The 17,375-nt window shown below is 45.7% G+C and overlaps 3 protein-coding genes and 1 long non-coding RNA gene across 12 annotated transcripts; 3 read left to right on the top strand and 1 right to left on the bottom strand.

Annotated features, from left to right (window-relative positions):
• The first annotated feature begins 567 nt into the window (after positions 1-567).
• Positions 568-5,229, top strand: LOC100835634 (tubby-like F-box protein 9). The gene is made up of 4 exons (XM_003568068.4): positions 568-1,158; positions 1,901-1,988; positions 3,068-3,197; positions 4,469-5,229. The coding sequence occupies exons 1-4, from the start codon at positions 808-810 to the stop codon at positions 5,025-5,027; spliced, it is 1,128 nt and encodes a 375-aa protein (XP_003568116.1). The 5' UTR covers positions 568-807; the 3' UTR covers positions 5,028-5,229.
• A 166-nt stretch (positions 5,230-5,395) lies between these two features.
• On the top strand, positions 5,396-11,534 carry LOC100832540 (probable ureidoglycolate hydrolase). Its single transcript, XM_024459360.1, is given in 12 exon segments — positions 5,396-5,875; positions 6,076-6,164; positions 6,574-6,648; positions 6,997-7,073; positions 7,106-7,157; positions 8,913-8,999; positions 9,115-9,318; positions 9,384-9,485; positions 9,565-10,274; positions 10,357-10,600; positions 10,783-10,820; positions 11,087-11,534. Coding segments are annotated over 9 exon segments (1,293 nt in total). The 5' UTR covers positions 5,396-5,572; the 3' UTR covers positions 9,869-10,274; positions 10,357-10,600; positions 10,783-10,820; positions 11,087-11,534.
• An 89-nt stretch (positions 11,535-11,623) lies between these two features.
• LOC100835098 lies at positions 11,624-14,412 on the bottom strand. Its single transcript, XM_003568066.3, has 2 exons — positions 14,351-14,412; positions 11,624-14,259 (listed from the first exon to the last, which is right to left on the bottom strand). The coding sequence occupies exon 2, from the start codon at positions 14,177-14,179 to the stop codon at positions 11,933-11,935; it is 2,247 nt and encodes a 748-aa protein (XP_003568114.1). The 5' UTR covers positions 14,180-14,259; positions 14,351-14,412; the 3' UTR covers positions 11,624-11,932.
• Positions 14,413-14,462: 50 nt separating this feature from the next.
• On the top strand, positions 14,463-17,326 carry LOC104582616. Of its 9 annotated transcripts, none has more exons than XR_002963421.1 (7): positions 14,463-15,051; positions 15,141-15,445; positions 15,535-15,688; positions 15,771-15,882; positions 16,024-16,118; positions 16,194-16,231; positions 16,455-17,308. It is a non-coding gene; the product is annotated as an uncharacterized LOC104582616 (long non-coding RNA). The 9 variants fall into 9 exon arrangements; XR_730437.3 differs by having other exon boundaries at positions 14,463-15,445; positions 16,455-16,585; positions 16,871-17,308; XR_730435.3 differs by having other exon boundaries at positions 14,463-15,445; positions 16,455-16,585; positions 16,860-17,308.
• Positions 17,327-17,375: the final 49 nt, after the last annotated feature.

Raw genomic sequence — 17,375 nt, 5'->3', positions numbered from 1 at the left:
TGCGCGATGGATGATCCGCGCGCGTGGGGCAAAAGGCAAAGCACCGAGGGCGCGTGCGGGTGGCGACGTCTCCCGGTGCGAGGGCGCGCCCGGGGGCCGGGGGGACACGAGGCCGGGCGGCCGTCGCTGTCGGCGGTGGGCTGAGCCAAGGGAGAACCGGAGAAGGGCTCAGCTTCACGGCGACTCTACTCTACAGGGCGCACTCGGTCGCTTCAATGCTAGGAGTCCGGAGTCGGCGTCGAGTTTAATTGATCGTCGCATCTAGCTGTCAGCCTGTGTGGAGTCCGTGGACTCGTCGTCGTCCGCCGCTTCCTCCACGACGGTGCCTGCCTACCCACAGAAATCCCCACCCGTCAACACGGACGGAGCCTTAAACACGGGTGGGCCCCGTGCTGCATTTGCTGGTCCCCACGTGTCATGTCACACGGAGCGTGTAGTTGGGGGGAACAAGACGTGGGATTCACTTCACTTTTTATTTATTTTACAGCAGGAATTCATTTACAGGAGGCGCACGAGCACGGCGACGCACTTGGACTATTAATTTTCCGCGCTCCACTTATATTTTGCCTTTTCCGTTGATTTGCCTTTTCCGTTCGTTCGTTCGTTCCTTCCGTTGGCTCGCTTCGCTGCGCTGGTCGTCGTTCGTCTCGCTCCGATCCCCTTTATCCGGCCCTCTCCCCGCGCCCGTCCCCTTTCCATCTCTCGCCTCGAAGCTTCTAGAAGCTCTCGGGGGGAGAGATCGCAGCCAGCCTTCCCCCCCCCCCTCCATCCCCAACCCCCTCTAGCGCGCGTTTGCGTGGAACAGTCATGGCCCTGTGGCGGCGCAGCTACTCCTCCTGGCTGTCCTGCTCCTCCTGCTCCCGCTCCCCCGCGGGCGCCGTCGTCGGCGGGAACGAGGCCAAGGTCTCGCCCGAGATCGCCCCCGAGGAGGACGCCGGGCGGCAGGAGGAGGTCGACGAGGAGCGGTGGTCGCGCCTGCTCCCGGAGCTGCTCACCGAGATCGTGCGCCGCGTCGACGCCCGCGCCGACCGCTGGCCCCCGCGCCGCGACGTCGTCGCCTGCGCCTGCGTGTGCCGACGGTGGCGCGACGCCGCCGTCTCCGTCGTGCGGCCCCCGCTCGAGTGCGGCCGGATCACCTTCCCTTCGTCGCTCAAGCAGGTGAGCCCCCCCACCGAACCCTGACTCTTTTTTTTATTCGTAGCTGCTTCGATCTGGTTTTCTAGGCCAATTTTGCTCGTGAATTGATGCGTGGTCTGAGGATTTGGGGCATTTGACTCGGATTTGCCTTTGTAAATAGTCGATTCGATCCTACCAGTGACTAATTCCAACTGCTGATTGAGGAAATGATATTTCTGCGGCCTCCACTTGTGCAGCTTGATTCAGTTTGAGGTGAATTCGGTGGTCAATTGTTGGATTCAGTCATGTTCTGTTGTATTTATACATATGCAGTTGTGGGAATGAATTGCAATAGGTTCAGGGTTTCAAAGCAGTATTTTTTTTGTTAATATCATGTCTCTAATTGGTGTGTGCGATGTGTTAGGATGATTGAGCTGATTGATATTTGTGACCTAACGATCTTTGTAGCTCCTTTTTTGGTTTTCATGATATCATCTGATGCAAACATTTAGAAGCAAGGAACTTCTTTATCTTATCCTCTTTATTTTCTTCATTTGGCTGCATCATGCTTTCACGCCGTACTTTTTGGTGACCAATGCTAATACAGTGAGATAGCTGGTGGAAGTTAGTAATAAAACACTATGGGTGTATGGTATGCTCATATATAGAAGTTGCTTATTCTGACAAATGGATTTGATTCTTGTCTCTTAATAGGGTATACTGATATGTAAAGGGTTTACTTCTATATACTGATTTGGTGGATCTGTATATTTTTCTGGTACAGCCTGGACCAAGGGATGCACCGATGCACTGCTTTATCAGGAGGAACAAAAATAACTCCACCTTTTATCTTTATCTCAGCTTAACGCAAGGTAACGGATAATTTATGGCTCTTCATGTTTATAATACGGTATTATGGAATTGGTGCAGCTTCGGCTACCATAGGATTTCCACATCTTTCTTTTGATTTAATATAAGTATTGTCATACTGCCAAGTACGCAACTAAAAGTGCTGCTAATTGACTATGTCAAGGTTCCTGTTCTACCTGTGGTACCTGATGACGCAATCTTATTATTTATTAATTTATCAACTCGTGTTTATAATAAGGAAAAATTATTAGGTACTGCCAAATAAGCAGGGCACACAGCTAATAACTTGCAACGTTGCAATCTTCTTAGTGCTGGAGAGTCACAACTTTCTTGTACCATTATGACGAAGACCCTCACACCTACTTTGGTGTCCCACCTACATTATTTAAAACAGACTTCCTATATATCTAAATAGAATCCTATCACAGGAGCAGGATATTCTTCGATAGTTGGCAAGTTAATTCTTCTTTGTACCGATGACTTGTCACCTACTTGATACGATCATAACTCCTTAAGCTCTCCATGCACAAGGTATTGACTCATTCCATGGTAAATGGAGTCCATGTGATACATCAATTTGTGACTCTCCAAAGCATGGGGATTGAAAAGAAGAGAAAATGCTATATTGACAGTACAGGCAACAGCTTATTAGATTAGTCAAATACTGCTGTAATAGAAAATAGGGATAAGGAATAAACACATCACTGCGTTGATTCGACATTTTCCATGTCAGTTGTGAGGAATATTAGTAAAGTAGTTCGCAAGATAGAAGATGATTAGCCAGCCCTCGGAGTTACAGCTTACTGTATTGTTAAATTGCATGGTGCTTATTTGATGGATGTCTCTGGGTGTTCAAACGTTAGGCATTCCTTCAAATTTGGGATGGACCCAACTGGCAATCTTCTTTTGCCCGTTTATACTTCTTCTCCCTTAAATTGTCAATCTGATGACATGCTGTAGAGTTTGTGGTAACGAAAATTGCAAATCAATCTTATAATGCTGTTGCCTATGTGTAGACTTATTTTTCCAGAATGGTTAAATATATGATCTCAAGTTAATAGTATCTGTACTGCTTTGACAGCCCTAACAGATAAAGGGAAGTTTCTACTGGCTGCTCGAAGATTCAGACATGGGGCACATACAGAATATATCATCTCTTACGACTCTGATGATCTATATCCAGGAAGTAACTCAGGTGTTGGAAAGATGAGGTGAGGTCTAAACATAACTTCTGTTGTGCTAGCTGATCAGTGGGATATGAGTACACTTTTGTTGATTCATAAATGTCAAGTCACTAGAACTGTAATGTGATTAACTGATTATGTAGCCATAAGAACCAGGCATTGTAGTCGTGTGCTGCTGTTTTATCAGGTAATGAAAAACTAGGAGATGTGCTAGCTGACTTTCTACTTATATGTAAGATTCACCTAGCAAATGCAGAAATCTTCCCAATCCACCATTTTGAGTTATGACCCTTGTAAGCCAATTGATTTTGGCTGCTTTTCTATGTTAGTTTCTTCACAGCAATACTTTGCTTCAGTCAATGTGGATCAAACTAGGACCTCATAGGATCTCTTTGACAATCTGTGCCAAATACTGTTCTTTGCTGACCATGTTGAATTTACGGTATAGAAGTGCAATAGTCCCCATCCTGAACTCTATTGAGCACAGGTTGGCTGCCTAAGTTGGCCCTGCTGCCTTGCTTGATTCTTTCTCTACCGTCTACAGTTACCAATTTCCAGCCACTGTTGCCTACACCACACATCTTCAGATATTATCCAACCACCAGGATGTTCTGGTCCAAGAAATTTGTTTTACCCATATTTGTGACCCGTCAAATAACATGAATGGAGGTATTTTTGAAATATATATGTGTACTTGGATTATATTATACTCCTTTGCTCTGTTTGCAGGCAGACATGATATGACAGATTTGACTTCTATTGTAGAAATAGTTTCAGTTTCATCAATACATGTTCTTTTAAATATTCATTGTATCATCATGTTGCCCACCTTGTTGGAAAGTGTGGCCATGGGCCAATCCATTTATTGTTATAATACAATTTATTAGCTATATCCAGATCTAGATCCAGCTTTGCATTAATAAGAATGCAAGATATTGTGTGCAGTACGCCAGCAGCATAGTAGGTGGTAACCTTCTTATATTAGGCACATGAAATTGGACACAACAAATGATATGTTCTACATTCCTTAAGTACTAGGTGGTTGATGCACCACTTTTAGGAAAATGTGGTTGGGACTGAGGGTGATTGACTCTTGTTAAATGGTCGTAGCCGGTTTCTTGGGCTTGTTTCTTAGATTGGTATTGGCTGTCAATTATTTAGTGTATCTAATCAAGTGACTACTACCAAGTACCTATGTTCTAGTGCTTGGTAAATTCAGTAATTTGCAGGTTTATGCAAGTTTGTTTCTCGAACATTTATTTGTTGGCCTGAACATTATTTTGAGTTCACTTATGTAGATCTGACTTCCTGGGGACAAAGTTCATCATCTATGATAGCCAGCAACCATATGATGGCGCTAAGCTGTTGAAGAGCCGATCAAGTCGTCGCTTTGCAAGCAAGCAAATCAGCCCCCATGTTTCAGGGGGTAGTTTTGAAGTTGGGCAAGTAACATACAAGTTCAACTTCCTCAAATCAAGAGGACCAAGAAGAATGCAGTGCAATATCCAGTGCCCTGTGGATCAGGCTGCTGCATCAGATCCATCGAAAGAGAAGCCACAAAGCACCTCAAGTTCCTTGTCTCTAAGAAACAAAGCACCTCGATGGCACGAGCATCTGCAGTGCTGGTGCTTGAATTTCCATGGTCGGGTGACCGTTGCATCTGTGAAGAATTTCCAGCTCGTCGCCCCAGCTGGCACCAGTAATCCATGGGGCGTTGGAGATGAGGAGACAGTCATCCTGCAGTTTGGGAAAATTGAGGACGATGCATTCACGATGGATTTCCGGTATCCCCTGTCAGCCTTCCAGGCATTCGCCATCTGCCTCACCAGCTTCGGCACGAAGCTGGCTTGTGAATAAGTGTAACTGTTGATCTATCATGCATAGTGGATGGCGGATAATCCTGAACTATCATGCCCTGTTAATACGGGAGAAAACGGATTAAGGAACCGTGACCGTGTTCACAATCTCACTGTTCTCTTGTCTAATGTTGAAGCAATGTGCACTCAACACTGCTGTGGTGATTGTTGTTGTAAATGATGGTCCATTTCTTTTGGTCATTAACCCGTGTACCATGGCGCTCCTTTTACTCTTAGCAGCTTAATTTTCTTGGGAATCTGCGATGTTTGATAATAATGCATCTGAAGGAGTCTATTCGGTGGTATGCAGGACGAGTCTATCCTTGAATATAAGCTGCATGCCATGCCATGACTGAAAATCACCACAACTCCACGGTACTGAATGGAAGCCTGATTCCCAATTCCATACGGTATTGGGGTTCAATTCTGCCTCTGAATTACCAAGCCATCCAAACATCAGACATCAGAATTGGGCCGCACCAATACAGCCGAAATATCAACATCCAAACGCGCTGTTAGGGAAAACCCGTTGGAGATGGAGAAGAGATGCTCTCATGTCGTCTTCCTCGCCACACCACACCACTGCCGTCGCGTCATCTCCCACTTCTTCTTCATTCCCCCGTCTCTCTTCTCTTCCCCATCGAGCCAGAGGGCAGCGGCTGCGGAGGCGAAGCCATGGTCCCGTCCCTCTTCCTCCTCCTGCTCGTCGCCGGCGCCGCGGCGCAGGGCCACGACGGCGCGGTGGCGCGGCGGACCATGGAGGAGTTCGCCGGCTTCCCCGCCTCCGACGTCGGCGAGGGCTACCGTGCATATCTCTTGCGCGTAGACTCCGAAGGCCTCCAGCGCCAGGTAACGCCACCCCGCCGGTCCCTACCTCCTCCACCCCCCTTGCATTGGAAACTCGCCTTGCTTCCGCGTCCGTCGAGACGCCGCGCGTATGCTGACGTTGGATCATTGAACTGTGATCCCCGACCGAACCTGTTCTATTTGGCGCCTATAATCTGCGGTTGGCAATGTGATAATGGCTTTTTGCTGCTCTCGTTGCGCAGATTGATGAACTGGCCTCGTTCTCTGATTCTCCTGCGCCGTCGGTGACGCGTGTGCTGTTGTACAGCGACAAGGACGTGCAAGCTCGAAGGTGAGGATATACCGCACACAATCCAGTTCTAAATTCACGTACCCCTCCTGAATCCTGAGGCTGAGAGTTACCTATCCTGTGGTCATCACAGAGAGTTGGCCACTGGTTGCGAACTTGCAATCGTGACTGCCTCAGTTTGCTTTTCTTCTGATAGCCTCTGCAGGATGACCTGAGTCTGCTTCGAAACAAATTTTAAGATAACTTTATTTCATGGACATGGAATTGACCGGTCGACTTACTATGTTATGAATTTGTGTTGCTTCTGATTTAACAGAGTGGCCATTGCCTGTTGCATTTCGAATGGTTATACATGTACAGATACAACTATACATGTTGTTAGCCAGTGATGATGTGCATACTGGGTAGTGACTATCTATGCTGGTCATTGATTTCTTCTCTTAATGTCTAGGTACATAAAAGGGATAATGAAAGAGCTTGGCCTTGCTGTTCGAGAAGATGATGTTGGTAACATATTTGGCCGCTGGTGAGTTGGTCTTTGGTTACCTCTAGGATTTGGATTCTGTCTTGATTTATGTGTCTTGCTTTGGAATTTGTTACATATGAACAATGCCAAAGATTAAGTTAGCAAATGAGCCTTGAAGGCCTTCCTTTGTGTGGCTGTGTGTGCTTCGGCGCAGAGGCCAGGGGTGTGAACCTCTTTGGTTGTATCGCTCGATATAACTTTGAGATCAATAAAAGCTTCCATTTTCGAAAAAAAGGCCTTCCTTTGTATGAGTGGAATAGCATATTTCTTGCATTGCTAATTTTCTTTGCTCGAGTTCCCGATATGATAGTTTCTTGGCATATTGTAATATTGCATACTTCTCTACAGGGTGGGTTATGAAGCGGAACTAGGAGCAGTTGCAACTGGTTCTCATGTTGATGCCATTCCATTTTCAGGCAAATATGATGGTGTTTAGGGATGCCGTTTGCATTCCCTAATGGTGTTGTTGGTGTTCTGGGTGCTCTTGAGGGAATCAGTGTGCTAAAAAGGTAGAGATTCTTAGAATTGTCTTTCATCATTTAAACAAATGTGTATTCCATTTCATTTTTAGCATGTTTTTTTGAGCTCTTTTACGGTACCCAGGAATTAATATGGACCGTCTATCCAATCAAATCTAACGGTTAATTTTACCTGGTACTCCAATTCAAATTTTTAGGAGTACCACTCCAAAAAAGCAGGGAGTACAATGACATAAGGGGTTAAGTGGTAATCACAACATAACCATTTTGCACTTTTGTCCCTACTTTCTGCTAATCCCCAAAACAAAACACCTAATGCTTGACGGGGCGGGCCGCACTCACTGCCGGGGAGGCCACCACGACGGTGGAGCCTGGTATCACTTGGCTGCGTCGGAGTAAGCAAATCACGAAATCCATTCATATACATGCAACGGCAATCTCATCCCAATCCTAAAATCCAGCTCTCGACAACGCGGTGACTGAGGTTATCGCGCATGCGGCGTCAGTCAGACAATCACCGCATGCCCAGATTGTATACATAAAACATATTCACAAGTTCCGATTGTATGTGAGAATCCAAGAAAATTAAGCCCAGATGAACAAAAAAGACACCGATGCTTTTTAGCCAATCAATCACTTGATCCATGGAGTATCCATGGTTGTGAATCTATTCAAGTGCAATCCCAATGGGCTGAGAATTGAGCCGGCACAAAGAAAAAAGATTCACATGTTCTGCTTGCGGCAATTCTCTGAACTGTTGGCACACACACACTCCGCAGGGAGGAGCCAGCCTGATTTGATCGATGGAGAGGAGGGACGACACGCGCATGCAATGGGTGGAGAGAGCAGGATGAAGAGGCGGCGGCCTGTGTCGCTTGATCGGGAAGAGAACTGTTTTGCGATAATCGATTTTTCTGGCGACACTGATGCTCCCGGGGTTAGAAAAGGCTAGCGTCAAGATTACCCTGCCCCTTGGTAATTACAGTACTAATTAGTAAGAGTAAAATTCTAAATTACCCCTTTAATTGGAGGGCTAGATTTAATTGGTACTCCATATCTCTTCAAGGAGTATCGGGGTACTGAAAAGTTCTCTTTTTTTATACACCATGCTTACATTTTATTTTATTCATATTGTTAGATGCCTAACCTGCATTTGAACAGCTATTTTGGGTCATTTATCTAATTGAACTATATCCTGCATACACATATATGCTAGTTCTTTCCTCCAGCTTTCTATTAGACTGATAAAGGTCCACCTCCATCATAAAATCCCACCAATTAATCTTTTAAACTCTTTTTGTGAATCATGAATCTGATACTTATGAAATGGCAAAAGGAAAGTTGGATTTGTTTGGCTAGGTGGAAGTATCATGATGCACCTCTACTTCACTTTTTTGCATTAATGCAATTTTTAATAAGATGCACCTCTTCTCATTCTCTCCATCCATGAAAAATGTGTTTTAGCCCTGAATATCTAGTTCAGAGCATACAGACCAGAGCATGTTTTATCTTATATTAAACATTTGAGGGCTAAACAACTTTAAGATAGACACTGAATATCATGAAATTGATTGCATTTCAGAATTGCTTCAATCATTCCTGTACCATTCGAAGTTGCAAAAGGCTATATAAATATTACATTTAGTTCCATTTATCGATGAAAAATACTTCCATACTGAAGAATTGGAGATATAACTCGACGCTATATAGTGTCAAACTCTGTTGTTGTTTTCATCTTGAAACAAACATTACATGCTCAACCTGCATATATCATACTGTTTACAGGTCCGGTTTCCAGCCAAAAAGGTCTTTGGAGGTTATTATGTTTACATCAGAGGAACCTACAAGATTTGGAATTATCTGCTTGGGAAGGTTGACCCTTATTTAGCACATGTTACATCTTATTTTAAGAATCAATTCTGTTCTGCTACTTGTGGCTGATCCTAATTTGTTGGTTCTCATCTTCTCACTTCTTGAAAATCTGCAGATGCTTGATGGCAGGGAGTGAGGAACTAGCTCAATCCCTAAAAAGGACAGTTGACAACCAGAATTTATCATTCATTGATGCTACTGACTCTGCTGGCTACAAGATACATCCAGAGGATCTACATGATGTATTTTTGAAGCAAGATAATTATTTTTCTTTTGTAGAATTGCACATTGAACAGGGTCCCATCTTGTAAAAAGAAGGTTGGATTTAGAGTTGAATTGATGTGTATGTGGTTCGGAATTCGTCTTACTCATGTATGTCCTAACAATCCCAATTGGCATTGTTACTGCTATTGCTGCTCCTGCAAGTATTAAGGTGGAATTTGAAGGGAATGGGGGCCATGCTGGAGCAGTGCTTATGCCCGCAAGGTTAGTATTTTCATATTACATTATTTATTGAAGGGTATCCATGTATATCTATGGTAAAGAGACAAAGAGGTGTTTACAGAAATGATGCTGGATTGGCGGCAGCTGAGCTGGCATTAGCAGTTGAGAAACATGTTCTGGATTCAGGGTCAATTGATACAGTTGGCACTGTTGGTACGTTTGATAAATTAGGTTTTATTTTCAAAGTCATGTGTACTATTAGTTCAGGCCTGTGCTGCCATAGCGGCGTAGTATCCTGCGGTATATTTGGATGTTTCTTGGCAAATTTTGATTTGCAGCTGCACGAAAAGAATGCTTTGAATCTGGCAAATAGGATGCTTATTAGCCTGCATTTCCAAAGTCACCTCCACTTTAGTCTTCATTAATGCCTGATTAGATCATGTTTTCTGTTCATACAAAAGAATGTAGAATATGTATCTTATTTAGCTAAACCATGAGACTTGCAATTTGAAAATATGTTGATGCTTAAATGGAAAGAGGCGCAAGCATAATTTAGAATGGTTTACCCTGGCTGTATAGATGAGCAATTCTATATTTGAGTGATTTCGTTGTGAAAGGATATTTAGACAGCCAGTGGTCGTTTACCCTGGCTATATAGATGAGCAATTCTATATTTGAGTGCTGTTTTCGTTGTGAAAGGATATTTAGACAGCCAGTGGTCAACCAACATCATAAGAAGATGTTCACTGTAAGCTTGCCCAGATCTTAGGTATTCTGCAGCTACATCCAGGGGCTATCAATAGCATCCCAAGTAAATCACACCTGGAACTGGTAGGAGTCTGTTCCTTTGATAAAATTACTATTTAAAATATGATATTTTTACAACTTGTAAATCCCCTCTTCGTGTGTACAGATGTAAGAGATATTGATGAGAAAAGAAGGAATGATGTCATTGAGAAGGTTCACCAATCTGCAGTTGAGATATCAAAGCTCCGCGGAGTAGAGCTATCAGAATTCAAGATCATCAATCAGGATCCACCTGCTCTGTCTGACAAATCAGTAATTAACGCAATGGAATTTGCTGCAAAACAGTTGGGCCTACAATACAAATTGATGATCAGCAGCAGAGCCTATCACGATTCACTCTTCATGGCCAGGTGATGTACTGGGCCCCGACAGGGATTTCCCACATTGCTGATTTCGTCTTTGACTTGTGTACCAAAATATTCTGGCTAGCTATATGTGGAATATGATGTTTACTTCATTTCCGGTATTAATTACAGTTATCTTTCATTGTGAATGCCCTCGAGTAACACGTGCACTTGTCTTTGCTCTGCAGACCAATGTGTATGATCTTCATTCCCTGTTAGTACAAAGGTTTGTACTCCACTTCCCGTTTCATATTGACCACGGAGTAGTTAAGATGCTGCAGTGCGCCAGATAACCTAATAATCAGATGCCAGTTCAGAAGTACATGCCAAGAAAAAAAAATGTAAATTGAAAGTGCTGATTTTAAGAGATCTCTTAGAATGCTGATTATGTGTCTGTTGAAGTGATATAATGTTCAAGTTTTACGATACACAAGCAAAACTAGCAAACTACCGCGACGTAAATGGTTGCTGAACTTGACCTTCTGGTTGCAGGATACAGCCACAAGCCCGAAGAGTATGCGTCGCCGGAGGACAAGGCGAACGGAGTCAAGGTGCTAGCCTTGACAATGGCCAAATTATCCCTTGAGTGACCACGGCATGGGAGGAATCAAGAGGGAAGTACCAACGCCTGTGTTTCCTTGCTGATAATACGCTGTACATCAGCTGCCTCCCGGTCTCCGCATCAGGCATGCATATAAAACCCAGGCTTCATTCTTCAGGAATAACATTTGGATGGGCTGGAAATCCAGCGCAACTGTTTCATCGAGGAAATGCAATCTGATTTCATTGTAATGTGCTATTATATGCAACAATGAGCATCTCTTACGCTCTCCACGTCGTCTTAGAGATAAGAAAACATGTTGTACAACGTACTATATGTACTTGCAAAACAAAATGAAATCATGTGAACAGAGTGATCTGAGGAAGGTATTGAATGCAATGGCGAAAATATCCCATCGTTCCTTCATCAAGTGAAATCATATTTCTTGTGATAGTAATGTTGGTTAAAAAAAATGTGGGATAGGAATGTGGTAAAAAAATCTCATAAAAGTAAACAAATATCCGTCTCACAGCGACCTTTACATGCGAGTTTATCCAGGAGTGACGGAAGTTTCAAGGAACACATTGAGCACATAATTACTCTTGTATTCCCCCTCGTTTTAGAAAGTTAACAACATATTAAATAAATTATCACAGCTAAACCAACAGCAGCACATAATCTACAATGACCAATGGAACACTAATCTGCAAGCAGGAAGTTTGCGTAGTAGACACTGGGACTTCTAACAGTGTTCTTCACAGCACCAACAGCACTGCAGCAGCTGCTTGCTCCAGAGCTCATATGGGAGCAACACAGGTGGTTCTGAAATGGCCCGTCTGGTTGCATCGGCTGCAATGCACGACTCGCTTGACCCGGCCGAGGTCCTCAGCACGGACCCTCTTCTTCCTCGGCCTCCCGGGGGGTCTCAGCGACTTGGGCGGGTTGATGATCACCTCCAGCCTGCCCTGCTCAGCCTCACCCTGGTCCTCTGGCGTCTCATTCCAGTGCGTCTTGTCCGGGATGGGGTGTATGGTCTGCGAGTAGGTCTTGCGGTACATCGCGATGGTGAAGAAGCTCTCTGTGTAGCGGTGGACGTTCTGCCGGCAGGAGAGGAGCGCTGCCACACCGTGGGCACAGGGCATGCCGTAGAGCTGCCACCCGCGGCATAGGCAGACCCTGTTGCGGATGTCCACGACGTTTGTCCCCTCGTGAGGTGAGATGACCTCGAACTCCGCCTCGCTGGCACGGGCAACTCGGTAGTTCTGTGCACGCTCGATGGCCTCCTGCACGCGGCGCTCCGCCGTGGGCACAAGGATAGTCGTCCACTGCATGCTCGCTTCTCGGCGTTCGTTGAACCACGTCATCAGCTGCCGACGGAGGCACTCCATCATCTGATTTATGGGGAGGCTGGAGGCGTCCAGTATCCAAGAATTCAGCGACTCTGTGATGTTTGCTGTTAACTGACCGTACCGTGGTCCATCAAAGAAAGCCGTGGCCCAAAGTCGAGGAGGTATTTCTCTTATCCAAGCAACAGCTTCTTGTGAGGTGTCCTCGATCTCTAGAAGCTTAGTTTCAAAATCTGTTGCGGTCAGCACACTGGCAGCTTCCCAGAGAAGGTTGACAAGCACTGAATTGTTGAACTCTTTCCGGAAAGTTTCACTAAGATGGCGCATGCAGTACCCATGGAATGCAGTTGGGAAGTTGATATCGACTCCATCAACAATACCCTTGCGCCTATCTGACAAGATGGTGAGCCTTGGCATGTTCTCCGTGTTCTTCTCCAGCAATTCATGCAGCTCAGACAAAAACCATATCCAGTTCTCATCATTTTCGTCATCAACCACGCCAAATGCCAGAGGAAAGAGAGCACCATCACCATCAAAAGCAGTGGCAAGAAACAAGGTGCCGAGATACTTGTTCTTCAGAGTAGTTTTATCGAGACCAATGAGCGGACGGCATGCATTCACAAAACCATATATTGATGCATAGAACGATATGAAGAGTCGCCGGAAGCAGTTATCATCCGGGTTCCCATATATGCGAGCGATGCTTCCTGGGTTTGTTCTTTCTATTTGCCGACAGTACTCAGGCAGGAGTCGATATCCTTCTTCAAAAGACCCTCGAACTGTTGCCATGATCCGCTCTTTCCCTCTCCAAGCCTGCTTGTACGATAGTGTGATCCCATGCGACTTGTGGATTTCTTCCAAAATTTCCTTGGGCTTGCAGTGTGGGTTCTCGCGCAGCCTCTCTTCAACAGTACTTGCAACCCATTGAACAGACGCCTGCTGGTGGCCAAGATGGTTTATCCCCACACAACTATGGTTGTCGAGTATAGTTCTGATGGAGAAAGTAGGCACTCCAGGAAGCTTTGCAGCATGGATGCGCCACGGGCAGCCCTCAGCAGCGCACTTGGCAGTGAAGCGTGTCTTGTCGGACTTGACTGTCTGTATCTCAAAGTGGCAGGCAATGGCAGTGTCGCGGATAGCCCTGCGGCAGCTCATGACATCAGGAAATTCCTGCCCCACGGCGAGCTGAAACTCGGTGCTCACGACCATCATCCGCGACTGGACCACAGGGGCAACAGCAAGAGGGCCCTGAGAGAAGTCATGGGCCGGCTCAAGTGCAAGCTCGTGAGCTTGCTCGAGCGTGAAGTGATGATCAAGATTATCATCGTCCACGAGGGGATGTGGTTCCGCTAGCGCCAACTCATGGTTCTCCGACAAGCCGAGATCGTGATGGCCTTCCCCGTCCAGCGAGTCCTCGTCATGGCCTTGCCCCAAAGCAAGATCACCGGTGTGGTCATGGCCGAGGACCAGCTGGCTGTCGTGGTGGTGGTGGTGCCTGAGAACGAGAGCATGGTCATGCTCATGCCCGTGGTCGTGGCTTAGAACAAAATCGTGGTCCTGCGGATGGCCTAGGCCGAGGTCGTGGCTGTGGCCGAGGACGAGCCCATGATGATCCTGCCCGAAGTCGTGGTGGTTCTGCCCCAGCGCTAGCTCCGCCGCATCCTGCCCGTGCCCGAGAACCAGCTCGTGGTTCGCCATCAGCAATCAATCGCCAAGCCAAATCTCATCGCCAAAACCGAACTCACTCACTCACAGTTCCCTGTCCCTCGGGCGTTGTCCTGACCAAAGGAAGAAGCAACCACAAATCAAATCAGCGACGACGTGCAAAAAAATCACGGGCGGAGGACCCAGTAGGGCAAGGTAGGGTACCTTGATTTTTGCCCTCAGTTGTGAATTGGGGAAGATGAAACGAGGAGCTAAAGGGCGGAATCCGTCCGTGGGGCGATTGGAGGAGAAACGGTCGGGAGAGAGAGAGAGAGAGAATCGAAGGGGAGATCAACCTGCGGTGGAGGCGCTCGCTCGAGCGAGGAGGAAGACGAGGGAGCTAGGGGGCTGGCTGGGGCGCTCGGCGGCGGCGCTCGCGCGACGAGGAGGGAGGAAGACGAGCCACGGAGCGAGAGGGGAAGAAAATCCTACGAGACCTGATCTGGTCTAGTTGTCCATCGAGTTTAACCCCACCCACCTTTCGGCTTCGTTCGTTTGGGTTCACGACCCGATCCCCGTGGATCACCCAGGCCGGGGACCCAATCCCCGTGGATCAACCAGGCCGGGGATTAAATTTCCTCTTCGGTTATGCCCCGTGGCCCGTGCAGATCCCAACCCGGCCCATTCCCTCCATGTCCCTCCAGATCCCAACCTGGAGACGGCGGCGGCGGTGTCACCATCCGAAGGCGACGACGGCGGTGTGCTCCACCCTCCCTCGCGCGCGACCTGGATCACAACAGTGGCGTCGCAACCCCTGCCTTCCCCCTCTCGCGCGCGACCCGGAGCTGAGCGGCGGCGGCCCGCTAGCTCTCGCTCTTTTATGTTTTCTTTGGTTGCTGGCAAAATAGCAATGAAGTCTGTTCATTGTAAGGCAGTTGCAGGTTGGATGGGTTCATTTATTTATTGCAAGCAACCACCCTTTTATGTTTTCTTTGGTTTATCTATAACTCTGCAGCAGTACTTGCGGAGATGTACTGTGGAGGAATCCAAACTCTTGGAGCAACTTGAATATCTCTAAATGTTTTGATCTTCCTCTGCTGAATGATGAGAACATGCGGAGAGCTATATTTGGTGATCACCATTCTGCTGGGACTAGCATTTGTGGCGATACACAATCTGCAACATCTTTTCCCAGACTGGACGGAACTGACTATAAGTTTGGCTTTCGGTTTGATGACTTGGAATATGTCCGCCAAGAGGATGATAGAAGGACCTTGGGAGGACCTTTATGCATTTCCGACTCTTCTTCCATGTGTAAATGTAAGAGTTGCTTCTGAATTATGGTTTAGTTTGTTCTTCAAGTTTTCTCATTAGCTGTACTGTAACCCCATTGCCCTTTACTCCTCCAGGAAAATGTCACGTTGTCGCAGATCTTACCTCTGCAGAGAGATAGCACACTTGCGTCGAGAGTTCTGAAAGTTTATTCAGAGCATGGCTTTGAAAGACCTCCTTCATCCAGTGGGTATTATCCAAGAATGCCTTTCTAAATGTGTAAAGAGACAGGTCTTCTCAAAAGTTATATTTACACTCTATTTCTTGTGAGTTCATATGTATAACAGGCTTGTGCTTTCTTCACCTTTGTTAGGTGGATCACATTGGAAAGCAAATCATATGCAAGCTAACGGTTGAATGGAGATTAATGGACGGACACTTAGTATTACGAGCTATCCATTTGCTAGGATCAGGTGTGCTATACGGTGGGTTCTAACCTTTTAACTGTGTTTTCCTTCACAAAAAACTTTTTGTTGCATGGGAAGGATGCTTTTAATTGACGAATATTCTTTTGAGAATGAGTAAGGATATAAATATATCTAGAATGATTCAACTTGAGCCTTCAGGTGACATGCTGCAGCAGTTTCTGATAACAATTTTTGATAAGCTCGATAAGGGGAATTCCTGGGATGATGATTTTTAGTTGAATACTTTATTGCAGGTGAGTACTTTGCAAGTCAACTTTGTGATTTATATTTATGTCCATCATTACTCTTAAGTTAATCCTTGCTTGCAGGAATCCATCATTTTATGGATGTCTCTGGGTGTTCAAAGGTTAGGCATTCCTTGAAATTTGGGATGGACCCAACTGACAAATCTTCTTTTGCCTGTTTATACTTCTTCTCCCTTAATTGTCAATCTGATGACATGTTGTAGAGTTTGTGGTAACAAAAATTGCAAATCAATCTTCTAATACTGTTGCCTATGTGTACGCTTACTTTTCCAGAATGGTTAAATATATGATCTCAACTTAATAGTATCTGTACTACTTTGACAGCCCTAACAGATAAAAGGGATGTTTCTACTGGCTGCTCGAAGATTCAGACATGGGGCACATACAGAATATATCATCTCTTACGACTCTGATGATCTATATCCAGGAAGTAACTCAGGTGTTGGAAAGATGAGGTGAGGTCTAAACATAACTTCCGTTTTGCTAGCTGATCGGTGGGATATGAGTACACTTCTGTTGATTAAATGTCAAGTCACTAGAAGTCTAGAACTATAATGTGATTATGTAGACATAGGAACCAGGCATTGTAGTGCTGTTGTTTTATCAGGTAATGAAGAACTAGGAAATGTGCTAGCTGACTTTCTGCTTATGTTCAGCTAGCTCTTCCCAATCCACAGTTTTGAGTTATTTCCTTGTAAGCCAATTGATTTGGCTGCTTTTTTATGTTAGTTTCTTCGCAGCAATACTTCACTTCAGTCAATGTGGATCAAACTAGGACCTCATAGAATCTCTTTGACAATCTATGCCAATCTGTCGCCCCAGCTGGCACCAGTAACCCACGGGGTGTTGGGAGACGAGGAGACAGTCATCCTGCAGTTTGGGAAAATTGAGGACGATGCATTCACGATGGATTTCCGGTATCCCCTTGTCAGCCTTCCAGGCGTTCGCCATCTGCCTCGCTTGTGAATAAGTGTGACTGTTGATCTATCATGCATAGTGGATGGCGGATAAACGTGTAAAAAAATAGTGGATGGGGGATAATCCGGAACTATCATGCCCTGTTAATAGAGAAAAGGGATTAAGGAACCGTGACACACCGTGTTCACAATCTCACTGTTCTCTTGTCTAATGTTGAAGCAATGTGCACTCAACACTGCTGTGATGATTATTGTTGTAAATGATGCTCCATTTCTTTTGGTCATTAACCCGTGGACCATGGCGCTCCTTTTACTCTTCGCAGCGTAA

Source organism: Brachypodium distachyon, chromosome 2 (genome assembly GCF_000005505.3).
Source record: "Brachypodium distachyon strain Bd21 chromosome 2, Brachypodium_distachyon_v3.0, whole genome shotgun sequence".
Taxonomy (NCBI): domain Eukaryota; kingdom Viridiplantae; phylum Streptophyta; class Magnoliopsida; order Poales; family Poaceae; genus Brachypodium; species Brachypodium distachyon.
Note: the sequence above shows the minus strand (reverse complement) of the source record. Positions and strands in the feature narration are given on the sequence as shown.